Source organism: Stegodyphus dumicola, chromosome 12 (assembly GCF_044657685.1).
Source record: "Stegodyphus dumicola isolate Sdum_Otavi_A_Nest chromosome 12, ASM4465768v1".
In the NCBI taxonomy this organism is placed as follows: domain Eukaryota; kingdom Metazoa; phylum Arthropoda; class Arachnida; order Araneae; family Eresidae; genus Stegodyphus; species Stegodyphus dumicola.
The window spans coordinates 12,279,811-12,292,184 of NC_140779.1; the positions used below are offsets into that span (position 1 = coordinate 12,279,811).

General features: G+C 33.8%; 1 protein-coding gene across 2 annotated transcripts in view; it reads left to right on the top strand.

The window, feature by feature from the left end:
- LOC118196922 (neurexin 1-like) overlaps positions 1–8,580 on the top strand; it is an 894,564-nt gene extending 885,984 nt beyond the window's left edge. For both annotated transcript variants that reach the window (XM_085827476.1, XM_085827475.1), the window contains exon 21: positions 3,632–8,580. In XM_085827476.1, coding sequence (XP_085683602.1) covers positions 3,632–4,263 — 632 coding nt within the window. In that variant the 3' untranslated portion in view covers positions 4,264–8,580. The remainder of the gene's footprint in view (positions 1–3,631) is intronic.
- The last annotated feature ends 3,794 nt before the right edge of the window (positions 8,581–12,374 follow it).

Here is a 12,374-nt window from a genome sequence, read left to right on the forward strand (position 1 = left end):
ATTAAGAAACCTTTGTTGAATTTTAAACAGCAAATTTTATATTTCTGGCGTTATTATTCAGATCTCACTGCTTCAGATTTTTTATTTATTCCGGTCTTTAAAACCTGTTTTACGACAGGAGAATTCAGAAAATAATAACGAATTAAAAAAGAGGTTGTAAGAAACTTCTAGCATCAAAGCCGAAATTTTTAATTCTACATAATATAGATATACTGTTGAGCAGATGGATAATCCATCAATGATGGAGTTAATATGGTTAATTTTAAGTATTTACTTTTTAGTACTATAATGTAGTTGTTACTACGTAGGTAAGTTGAAAAATAAGTTTCCCCTGTCGACTGTGGTCAGAGTTGTGTATGAAAGTCAAAAAATAGAATGAGACATTAAAGATATGACATACCTTTATTTTTCCACATAGGCACCAAGTACATTGAGACATTTGTCATATCGCTTGATAAGCTTCAAAAAGCCCTCCAGGAAAAAATCAGGGCTTTGTATATCGAAGAAGCGTTGAACGGCTTGTTTCCCTTCAGTATTGCTTCCAAAGCGCCTTCCCCCGAGATTTTTCTTCAAAGCCGGAAACAGATGGAAGTCGCTTGGTGCGAGGTAAAGTGCTCCTCACAGTTTTCTGGGACGCTCAAGGAGTTTTGTTGCTGAACTTTTTGGAGGTTGGAACCATCAATGCTACGCGCTACTGTGACACCCTCTCGAAATTGAAAGAGACAATTCGGAAAAAGCGGCCTGGCCTTCTAACATCTGGCGTTCTGCTGTTGGATGACAATGCCAGACCACATTCGGCGACGGCAACGCAAAATCATATTGCAACTCTTGGTTGGGAGCGCCTACACCATCCGCCATATAGTCTTGATCTCGCACCAAGCGACTTCCATCTGTTTCCGGCTTTGAAGAAAAATCTCGGGGAAAGGCGCTTTGGAAGCAATACTGAAGTGAAACAAGCCGTTCAACGCTTCTTCCATATGCAAAGCCCTGATTTTTTCCTGGAGGGCTTTTTGAAGCTTATCAAGCGATATGACAAATGTCTCAATGTACTTGGTACCTATGTGGAAAAATTCAGGTATGTCATATCTTTAATTTCTCATTCTATTTTTTGACTTTCATACACAACTCTGACCACAGTCGACAGGGGAAACTTATTTTTCAACTTACCCTCTTAATATTTAAATATAGTTGTTTTTTCTTATTCCTTCAAAACCATATTATGCGATGCATACCAACTGATAGGAGTTCTACGATTGGTGTGAAAGTGCCTGCATTTTAGTTATAGTTGTTTCTAGTATTGCTTTAAAGCTGTATTAACTCTTAGTGTAAGGGTTTATTTGAAAAAAATTCTTCTTTGACTATTCACAAACAACATTTACTGAAGTACTGGAACAAACTTGCTTTTAGAACTGATACCAGTCACTTTTGCCATGAAAAAGAACGTGTCAGGGTTTGTGTTTCTATTGATTTGCTTTGGAAACATGAATGCTCCTGAATAGGAACAGGGAGCTTACTCAAGCTATGTTCAGGAAGGTGTGAAGTAGACAACACAAGCAGGAAGGGTATACGAAACCCTTTATTTTCAATACTTTACAGGATCTTCCGAAACTTCGGAATACAGAGACCAACCACTTGTGGCCTGAACGTAAGAATATAAAAACTACTAACTAAAACTCTAACTAAAAGCTAACTTTGAATTAGTATACAAATGCCTTTATTTAAAAAAGGCCTTTATTTATTAAGACTGGCCTTTATTTAAAAAAGGTACGTATGTAGTACCCCGAGCTGCTAAAACTACGATACGTCTACAAATATCAAGAGGGCTAAACCTCTGGCCTTAAAGGCAACCAGCAACCTAGTGAAAACTCGTAAAACTACAGTGGCAAGCGGCTTGCTTCCCTAAAACTCCTTCTCTCTCTCGCTTGGCAAAAAGCCACAGCTTAAGTACTTGGGCGTTAGCAAGACAATTTGCATAAACAAGTTAAAGCATTTAATTCTGGCCGGAAGTAGAAAATAAGAAGTGATAGAACAGTTTTAAAATAAAATAAACGTTAGTAAAACTTAGGATCCTTACAAACGTACATGTTTAATTTTGTCCTAGTTTGAATAACGATTAAGATTCATTATCTATAACTTAGGCAAAACCAGTTCATGACAAGTCTTGAGTCGTCAAATGTACCCAAAGGTTTAAGTATTCACATGTACACCTTGCACCCAAAAAAATAGGACAGTTCTGTATTTCCCGCTCTACTGGAGCGATTGTCGAAATTTAACTTGCGTTTTTCATATCTCGAAAGCGCGATTTCGGATTATATTAGATTTAGATATAGCATTGTTCTAACATAGGTATTTTGACACAAAATAGGACTTTCTGTGGAATAACATACAAATTCTTTTCGCATATTTCGATTCTACGTTTCAAATTATGCATAGATATGAAATTTTGTAATTTTTGGTGAAAGATTTATGGAGAAATTTAAACATTTATCTTGGCGCATTGTTTCAGTTACCGCCAAGAACAATTCGCCTGGCGAACTTCTTAATTTATAGCAGCCTGTTTTCCTTTGCCTTTTTTCATTGTGCACGAGCTGGAAAAAAAAATCATTTTTTCTTTCAAATACTTTTAAAAAGTGCCTGAAGCCCATTTGGTGTTGTTATCGCTTATAAAAAAATATGCCAAATTTCAAAATGCGCCAAAATACAAATATCTTAGGAAATTTTGAATCAAAAGCTCTAATTTTTTGCAGGAAAGCTTAGAAACACGTCTACTTTTAGGTAAAAGTTTTATAGGTTATAGATCAAAATTGTTTTTAAAAAATTTATAAAAAATGTTTTAAAATATAAATTTTTAAAATACATCATAAAAGATGAGCGAATTTTATTTCGATATTAATAAATATATACCAAATAACATTAACATGAAGGAGCTAAAATTTTGAGAGCTAATTGTTTAAAAACTACTCGTGCGATTTTTTGCAAATCTTGGCACTTTGGCATAATTTGCGTTGTAAAATCGAAATATGGTAAAAAAATTGGTACGTTATTTCAGAAAAAGTCCGATTTTGTTAAAAAATATTTATGTTAGTACAATTGCTATACATAAATCTAATATATATTATAAGTCGCACTTTCGAGCTAAGTGTGAGTTAAATTTCGACAATCGGTCCAGTAGAACGGGAAATATAGAACTGTCCCATTTTTCTGTGCAAGGTGTACTTCCTGTATAAGGTAATTAAGTTATATACGAGCTCAGTAACGTTGCATTATCTTCATTCCATATACAGTTCCATATTTTAGTTTCAAATTTACAACCTTCTGAATTAGATACATCATTAGGTTGAAACAGGAGTTTGTTTATAATGACAGTAGCGCGAGCACTCTTTTCAGAAATAATTTAGATTGTTGTAATGCAATATAGTTCAAGAACAACTGTTATAAGTAAGTAAGTTAGGAAAAACGATCAGGAATGCAGTGTAAAAAGATAAGAAAGTTTGTGTCTGTAACTGAGTAGTATGGTCAATATTTTTAGTTATGAATTAGCTACAAAAGCCTATGAATCCTCCCATCCTGTCTCTTCTTTTGCACTGCTTTCTGTACCTTAGAATACTGATGTTGTTACATTGTTTTACAGAAGGAGAATTGATAACTCCTGAGTTCGTGTCCCCTACGCCAGAAGACCTCAACTCTGCCCACCATGATGCTTGCGAAGATGACGATGACTGCATCGATATCGGATCAGGTATATCGGAGGGTGAGGTTGTCCGACCAGAAGATATTTTGCTCACGATTCCTACCTATCAGCCAATCTCCCCAGGAAAAAATCCATTGTCTTCCACATCCACCGCTCCGCCCGTCATGATGGTGTCCCACGATGTGCCACCAGATTCTTCTCAGCCGAAAACAACAAGAATCCCCGTTGTAGTGTACGAAGTTCCCATTCCTGGCCCTAGTGGCAAAGACTACCAGAGACCCACACAAAGAACTCGAAGTTCGGCCGATAACACTGCTCTGGTAATAGGCGTTATAGCCGGGGTACTCATTGCCATTGTCCTCATTGCTCTCATAGTTTACAAACTGAGAAACAGGACGGAAGGCTCTTACAAAGTGGATGAAAGCAAGAATTATCAGTTTGGAGCCATTGCCGCAAGTCCAGCCTTTCTGAATGGACCCCCGCCTCATATCAATGGTCTAAGTAAGACACATCTCGAGAAAACACCTAAGAAGAAAAAAGGTGGTAAAGATTTGAAGGAATGGTACGTCTAGTACAGAAGAATTGTAGAGTTTTTCACTTCCAGAATTTAAATTTGGAATTTTGCTCAATATGTTTTTTAAAACAGAGCAAGCTACTTCTTTTATTAAGAAGATAGTAAAGACTTGGTGATTCCTCCTCAAAACAGAACCTGCAATGTACGCAGCTTCAAATCATGAACGACATCATGGTGCGTTTTATATTACTAGGCCTGCTACTGTTGCGGGTCGGATTCGTGCAGAATAAACAGAATCTATATGATTACTATCACAAAACTATCAATTTAATTGCCCAAAAGCCAACAAATGTGAATCACATATTAAAGTTGGGTTTAGAACTGTTTAAAACTGAAAACTGTTCTCGTGACAGAAGATGCCACTTGTTTTGAATTACAAATAAAATCGTAGGATATATGGAAGTTTTAAAATTTATAGCTGATAGCTTTCGTATGTTACAATACGAAATATTATATGAAAGTTTTCAAATTTGCAGTTAAATTTTTTAATTTTCCATACAACTTTAAAAAGTTTTTATTGCATCCTAAACAATATCATTGTTTTCCATTGATGTTTACGATGCTCGTATTCATTCAGTGAGCCAAAGTGTATTTCATCCATCTCATTGCATTGAATTATCAATCACTTTATAAGTACTTCTTTAACTCACGGTTGTTATATTTGTTGTAATGTCTCACTTAAATTATTTCCTCAGTGTAGTACATTCGCTGTAAGTTTGTGGCAGTACGAAAATTAATTCTCTTTTTGATTGATTGCAAGAGTATACTTTATTGTCTTTTCGTTTTAAAGATAAGTGTTACATGAAAAGATCGTAGATTTTTCTTTTACGAATATTTTTTTTTCTCTAGACACTTCAGCAATATGTGATTGTTACAGATCTCTCAGCAATATTTTATTGCCATGAAATTGTGTTACTTGTAAAAATATTTTTCTTTATTAATAATTTTTAATTAAATAGCAACAGTCTGAAAAGTACAAAAAATAAACAAATATTAAGCTGTAATTTGGAATGCAATACCCATTGCATAAAGTATATTACAACAAGTAGCAATATGCTGTAAAATATGCTGTAAAGAACCCTTTTTTTTTTTTTTTTTTTTTTTTTTTTTTTCCATTTTACTGTTCTTTCAGCTGAATAATTTGATGCAAAATAATGATTAATAGAATTACTGAATTTAAAATACCTGGAAATCAAACCCACCTTTCACTGTTGTTAACCTTATAACCTTGCCATAAACTTCAAAGGTGCTATAAAGTTTAATATCACGCATTTTAATTATCTTTTCCTTCTGTTTAAAGTTTCGAAGACCAGTGTAATGTCAAATTTAATACTCAAAAATCCATACATTTGCCTTAAACAAAATTGGTTGTAAAGTTATTAATTTTGGTAGAAATTGGAAATCTTTTATCAAATTTCTAAACTTTAATAAAAGGTTAAGAAAAAATTTGCTCAAACACTCAATGTATTGCTTCTTAAAGGCCTATAATCTGTGGAAACTTTCTGATTGGAAGGCACAACACGTCCACCAGTAATCGACTTCTCGACACTGGTGTTTTGTACCCAGCTAAGATCTCTGCGAATAGGCTGACTGTATGAGGTTTTCGTAGATCTGCGTATGAATACCAACCATTTTCCCTCTAAACGACCTATCTGAATGCATGCCTCGCCTTATTTAGAAAGTCCGCCACGAAGGCATCCCTTTCTTTAGGCAGATAGCTCAAGTGTGCTTTGCCGTAATCTTAATAAACCAACAACCGAACCAGCCTCGCCTTAGACTGATAACCCTCGCTTAATCAATAAACCAACGAATCAAAAACACGGTTTCGTTCTCTTATGTTGGTGTTCGAAAATTTGTTTATAATAAGGCTGATGGCTACGCGGCTCTCTTTTAAAAGTCTCAATACGCGTTGTTTTTATCCTCAACCTCAAAATGTAAGTCTCATCTGCATTGGTTTGCACCCGGGTCAGAACCAGGCGAATAAGCTGAACTGTATGAGGTTTTTCTTAGTTATTTTCGTAGTTTTCTGCATGAATACCAACCATTTTCCCACTCAAAGTCCTATCTGAATGCGTGCCTCGCCTTAGTTAGAAAGTCCTCCACGAAGGCAGACCTCCCTTTAGGCAGGTAGCCTTAATGTGCTTTGCCGTAATCTCAATAAGCCAACCAATCGAATTTTCGCCGTCGCCATTGCACCATGGACGTTTCGCCGTCCGCACTGCAGATTTTTCTTTATATTAATGAATTATATCTCGCCGTATCATACTAGTATTAAATTTATTTAGTTTAATAATCGTGCTTACCTTTTGTATACGTAATAAAGGTTACTTACAATATATATATATATAACACGCCGAATAAATACTAATTCAGAAGTCAAACACCAAAAATCAGCGTTATATTTTCAAATTTTCACAGGGCTAGTTTCGATGGTTTTACCGAACCACCATCCTCAGCTGTAAAAACGCAAATGAACGAGATAGGATATAACGATTAGATAAGTTAACAAAGCCTGGATAGGAAATAAGCTAGTGGCGTCATCTGTTGATGAAACCAGAACTAAAACATAAGTTCTTTAAAGGCCGAAGGCAAAGACGGATTGGAATTAGGATCGTTAACTAGAACAGAAAGATTTTCTGTCAAGGCTTTCTTATCTTATCTAATCGTTATATCCTATCTCGTTCATTTGCGTTTTTACAGCTGAGGATGGTGGTTCGGTAAAACCATCGAAACTAGCCCTGTGAAAATTTGAAAATATAACACTGATTTTTGTTGTTTTACTTCTGAATTAATATATATAATTGTTTACAAATATGAGATATAAAGAAATTACACATAAAAAATTATGTCAGTATCAAAGAGAACTTGGGCTAAACCTCTGAAATAACAGAAGTTATATTATCGATTTCAAAATTATGCAAGTACAATATTTTCACGATTCGTCAAAATTTTAATCGGTAGTTGAGAGAAATCATTCATACACGCAGGAAATTCATATTTTTAATAAAAATCTGAATCGGAAACGGAATTATTTTAGAACCTTGTCAGAACATTACTCTCTTAAAATGAATATGTCATGCGTAACGATGTATTTTTATAAAACTGTATACAAAAACATTGTATATATTATTAAAAAGCTTACGAAGAATATGCTAAACTGTAAATGTTAATAAACTATGTGGTTCTTTAAATGATAAAAATTAAAAGTTGTTTTATGCGATTTGTTTAAAGTAGTACTTGCAAGAAATTGCAAAAGGTGTTTTTTTTTTTTTTTTTTTTTTTTTAAATTTATTTATTTATTTATTTAAGACAGCTAAAGGTATACATTAGGTGAAAAGTTGTTAAATTAAATTAATAATATAATATGGCAAGATATAATTTAGGCATACAAAGAAAAATATTTCTTAAATATACAATAGGTAAATAGAATTATTAAACTAAATCTTTAACATAATACGTCAAGATATAATACGGTCATGTAAAGAAAAATATGTATTGATGGCGAAACGTCTCGACGACGAAACGTCCCGACGACGAAACATCTCGACGGCGAATAATCCCATTCCATTGTTCTCTTATGCTGATGCTCGAAAATTCGTTTATTATAGATAATGTGATTGCATATGCGTCATACGGCTAATGGCTCTCTTTTAAAAGCGTTAATACGCGTTGTTATCATCGTAAACACTGAAATATGAGTCTCAATTAGGATCGCACTGATTTTTTTCATTCCTTTCCAGAAACTTCGTGTTTATAAGATAAAGAACTTTACCTTGCAGCAGAAAAAAAATTCATCTCGTTGATCAATGCGGTAAATCTTCGATTCTCAGTAGTAGGATACCAAAACTGATTGAAATCAAAACTTGCTCTAAAAATAATCCAGTAATATCAGGTTGGCCGCGGATAGTAACTGAAATATTTCACAGAATTAATAAACCCTCCAGTGTTTTAGCAAGTTTGTTTTTAATATTTAACATTAACATTAATTTTTCGACATAACAGTAAATTTGTTGAATGAAATGTAAACTTGACTGCTTCCTGCATAGTGCAGCCATCTGGTGGCGAGATAATGAAGTGAAAGTTATTCTAACACATTCAAGAAATCTTTATAAGAAACAAAACTCCTACAGCCTTTTTAAGAAAAAGTTATTGCTATCAGTTTTTTTGTTCATTTGTGTTCCAAAGGGAAAAAAATTGAAAAAGAAGCGTGTATTGAATATTCCACGAAATATTGTTCAAAGATTTCACTTATTATTGTTAAGTTACTTTTGTTTTTAAATGTTTCTAGAATAAAAGGCAAAATATTTTAACACTCTGTTGTCGAAATGTTTGAATCAACAATAAGGTATTTAACCAGTTCATACATGCCATATTATTTCGACTGTGTAGATATGTTTCTCCGTGGGACATTAACAGACTCAGCTATTCTACTATGAACAAATAAAATCGTTACGAGTATTACCATTAAAATAGATAAGAATAGAAAAATACACCTTTCAGAAAAAAATGGGACAGCTCTATGTATATCTCCCATTCTACTGGATCGATTGTCTAAATTTCGACAATCGATCCAGTAGAACGGGACGGTCCTATGTTAAAACAATGCTATATATATTGTTCCTATGTTAGAACAATGCTATATATAAATCTAAATGTGTATCCTAAGTCGCGGTTTCGAGACAAGGAAAACATGAAAACATAGAAACATATACCTTTCACAAAAAAATGGGACAGCTCTATATCTCCCGTTCTACTGGATCGATTGTCTAAATTTAGACGATCCTATGTTAGAACAATGCTATATATAAATCTAAATGTATATCCTAAGTCGCGGTTTCGAGACAAGGAAAATGCAAGTTAAATTTCGACAATCGGTCCTGTAGAACGGGAGATATAGAACTGTCCTCTTTTTTTTTTTTTTTTTTTTTTTTTTTTTCTTAATCTATTTTTTTTAATGTGCATAAAGTGTACATACGTTCGTTGCATAAAGAAAAATTTCATGTTTACAGTTACTTAGAATGTTTCGCAATTTCTTTGGACACTAGTTCTTTGGACATTAGTTGTGGGAAATATCTGTAATCGGTTATGAATTGTATTTTCAGAATACACTTATAGAAGATTTCCGTAGATTTTAAGGAAGTTTCTTTAACTTGAGAATCATTTTCGTATGCAATTAAAAATTTAAATAGCCTTTTCAGTTAAAGTTATACGCAGAAACACTTGTGTATGTCATTTCCCTCGATGGGATATAAAATAACACCCTCACAACGTTTTGTGCTTGTAACAACACTAAAAACATCATGTAGTTATTTTAAATGCTATACTGTCATCTTTTATCGTTATCATTGACATCATTTTTACTTTCTTGTACGAAGTAAAGGAAGTATTGTAATCATGAAAAATTCATATGCCATATATAATGTATTTCTCCCGCCTTCGTGGTATAGTTGTCAGCACACTCGGTGCGTATCGGAGAGGTACGTGGATCGAGTCCCGGTGAGGGCATTGTTCATTTTTCAAGTTTCCTGCTTCGAAATAACCTAATATCTCTACAGTGGTGCCCGAACTAAAAAAGGTGGTGGACGATGATTCTCCACCACCATGACATGGAGACTGGGTCCCTTAGTCCCTAGTCACCCTTTAAAAGGGGGAGTATATAAGGTATTTCTCCCGCCTTCTTAGCATGCCTTCGTTGTTTTCGAGAGGTCCGTGGTTCGAGTCCCAGCGAGTTCATTGCTCATTTTTCAAGTCTTCTGTTTCGAAAAAAAACCTAATGTCTCTACGCATATTTCAAAGAAAATATCCATTTTGACCGCTATCGAATGCAATTTATCAATGTGTTTGCATGACATCTGTACTCTAGGATATAAGTTTAAGCGAAATGCAGCAAAATTTGTGTATATTTTAATAAGCCGTATAAGGAAGTCATGTGGTATATCATCCTATACATCAGATTTAATTTTTTTTTGAGTGAAAATAAAAAAACTTATGAAAAATATCTGAAAAATGATAATTCATACAATAATTTGTCAAATTTTCATGACATATTTTCTCACTTTATATCAGTATACGTATATGTGAAAAAAAAAAGCGAAAGCATTTTTACGTTTACTTACAAATTACATGCAATGAGAAAACAGTTTTGCTTTGAAATCGACACGTAAGAGAAAGAAACACACACATGTTTCCTTATGCACCGGATACAAAACAAGGAAATCCTTTAATAATCAAACATTTAACAGCAATAGAAAAAAAAATTCCGAAAACTATTTTCTATTGTTAAACACTGAGCAATTTGATTGGATAAGAAATCCGTTTCTTTCCTCCAACTCCTCCAAATCGTGGATTAAAACTTAAGTTCATAGAAAATACTCCTGAAAAATTTAGGATCACTTTAAAGATTATAAGGTATTTTCTCTCCCTTTCTGCATGCCTTCGTGGTGTAACGATAGCACACTCGGCCCGTATTCGAGAGGTCCAAGTTTCCAGTCTCGGCAAGGGCACTGCATGTTTTCCACGTCTCCACAGTGGCACCCGAACTATAACAGGTAATGGATGATCATTCTGCACTACCAGGATTCGTCGAATGGTTTCCCTGATTCCAAGTCTTCCTTTAAAAGGGGTTTCTCCTCCTTTCTGCATGCCTTTGTGGTGTAACGGTAGCACATTCGACACGCATTTGAGAGATTCGGGTTCGAGTCCCGGAGAAAGCATCCCATGCGTTTCGTGTCTTTTGCTTCAAAAAATCCTGATAACTCTATAAGATAACTTGATAACCCGAGTCTAACAAAACAAAAAAAAAAAAAAAAAAAAAAAACACTTTATTTTTATTTTCCCGTCATATCTTTGAAAGGCAGGATTTTCGACAACGGATGTTATATTAAAAAATAGGTACTATTCCGTTTTGAGGACCGTAAAAAAATTGCATCGAAAATGTTTGCGCAAAAGCGCCAAATCTAGCGTACGCGCTGATTTCAGATTGCGTAAGTTTATATGGTTCTATATTTCTTAAGACGCCATTGAAATACTAGTCTAATTCTTAAATCATTTTTTGATTTTAAATCCTTTTTTTGATATCCTATGGATTTAACAATTTGGGAATTGCCCGAGACGAAAAGTGTGCAATAGAATTTTGGGTAAAGTGCAGAATCACCCACTGCTTGACGCGTTTTTAAGAATTGCACATACTCGGTATCCATGTACACATCGACTTATTTTCACTTGAAAAAAATCCCAGAATTGCACATACTCGGTATCCATGTGCACATCGACCTATTTTCACTTGAAAAAACAAAAATCCTAGAATTGCACAAAAATGGCACTGCGCACACCCTTGACTTTATCTATGTACACATCGACCTATTTTCACTTAAAAAGTAAAAGAAAGTTGACAAAAATCCAATTGTTTTTAACCCTTGTAAAAAGCGGCAAACAAATAAGTGAACGATTCTGCACTTTACCGAGAATTTTTTCAAAGAAAAGGCATCATTCATTATATAAAATTATGTTTGAACAACCAACGAGATGAAATTATGCTTTAGCGATAACTCGGTAGCGAAATAGCGATGCAGGCATCCATTCAGTTATGTTAATCAATTTTTATATAAATTATAATAATGATTTGAAATAGTTATTTACTCTTATGCTTCCATTCAGTCATGTTTAGCCCTTTTATATAAATTATAATAATAATAATTATAAATTAATATAAATTATAATAATAATAAGTATTTTATGAAATTAACCTTTCATCTAAATTAAAGCGTCAATCTTAAATAGTTATTTACTATTATACTTCCTTTCTTGCGTTAGGGTTGCCGCAATTATATTTGGCAGCACTGGCATGAACAATAGTTTGGCGATTTTTTACGGCCCTCAAAACCGAATAGTACCAAAAAATATGATGCAACAGGCTGGAAAATTCAGAATAAGAGATGCGAGTGGCTTTATCCTTTATTCCTTCAATATTACTGAAATATGAAAAAACATAAAGCTCATTTATTGTATCGAGTCTGAGATTTTTTTTTTAAATATTGTGATTTCAAATGATTTTTAAATAAATATATTTGCATCAATGAATATCCGTATTCTAATCTTTTATAAAAGTAA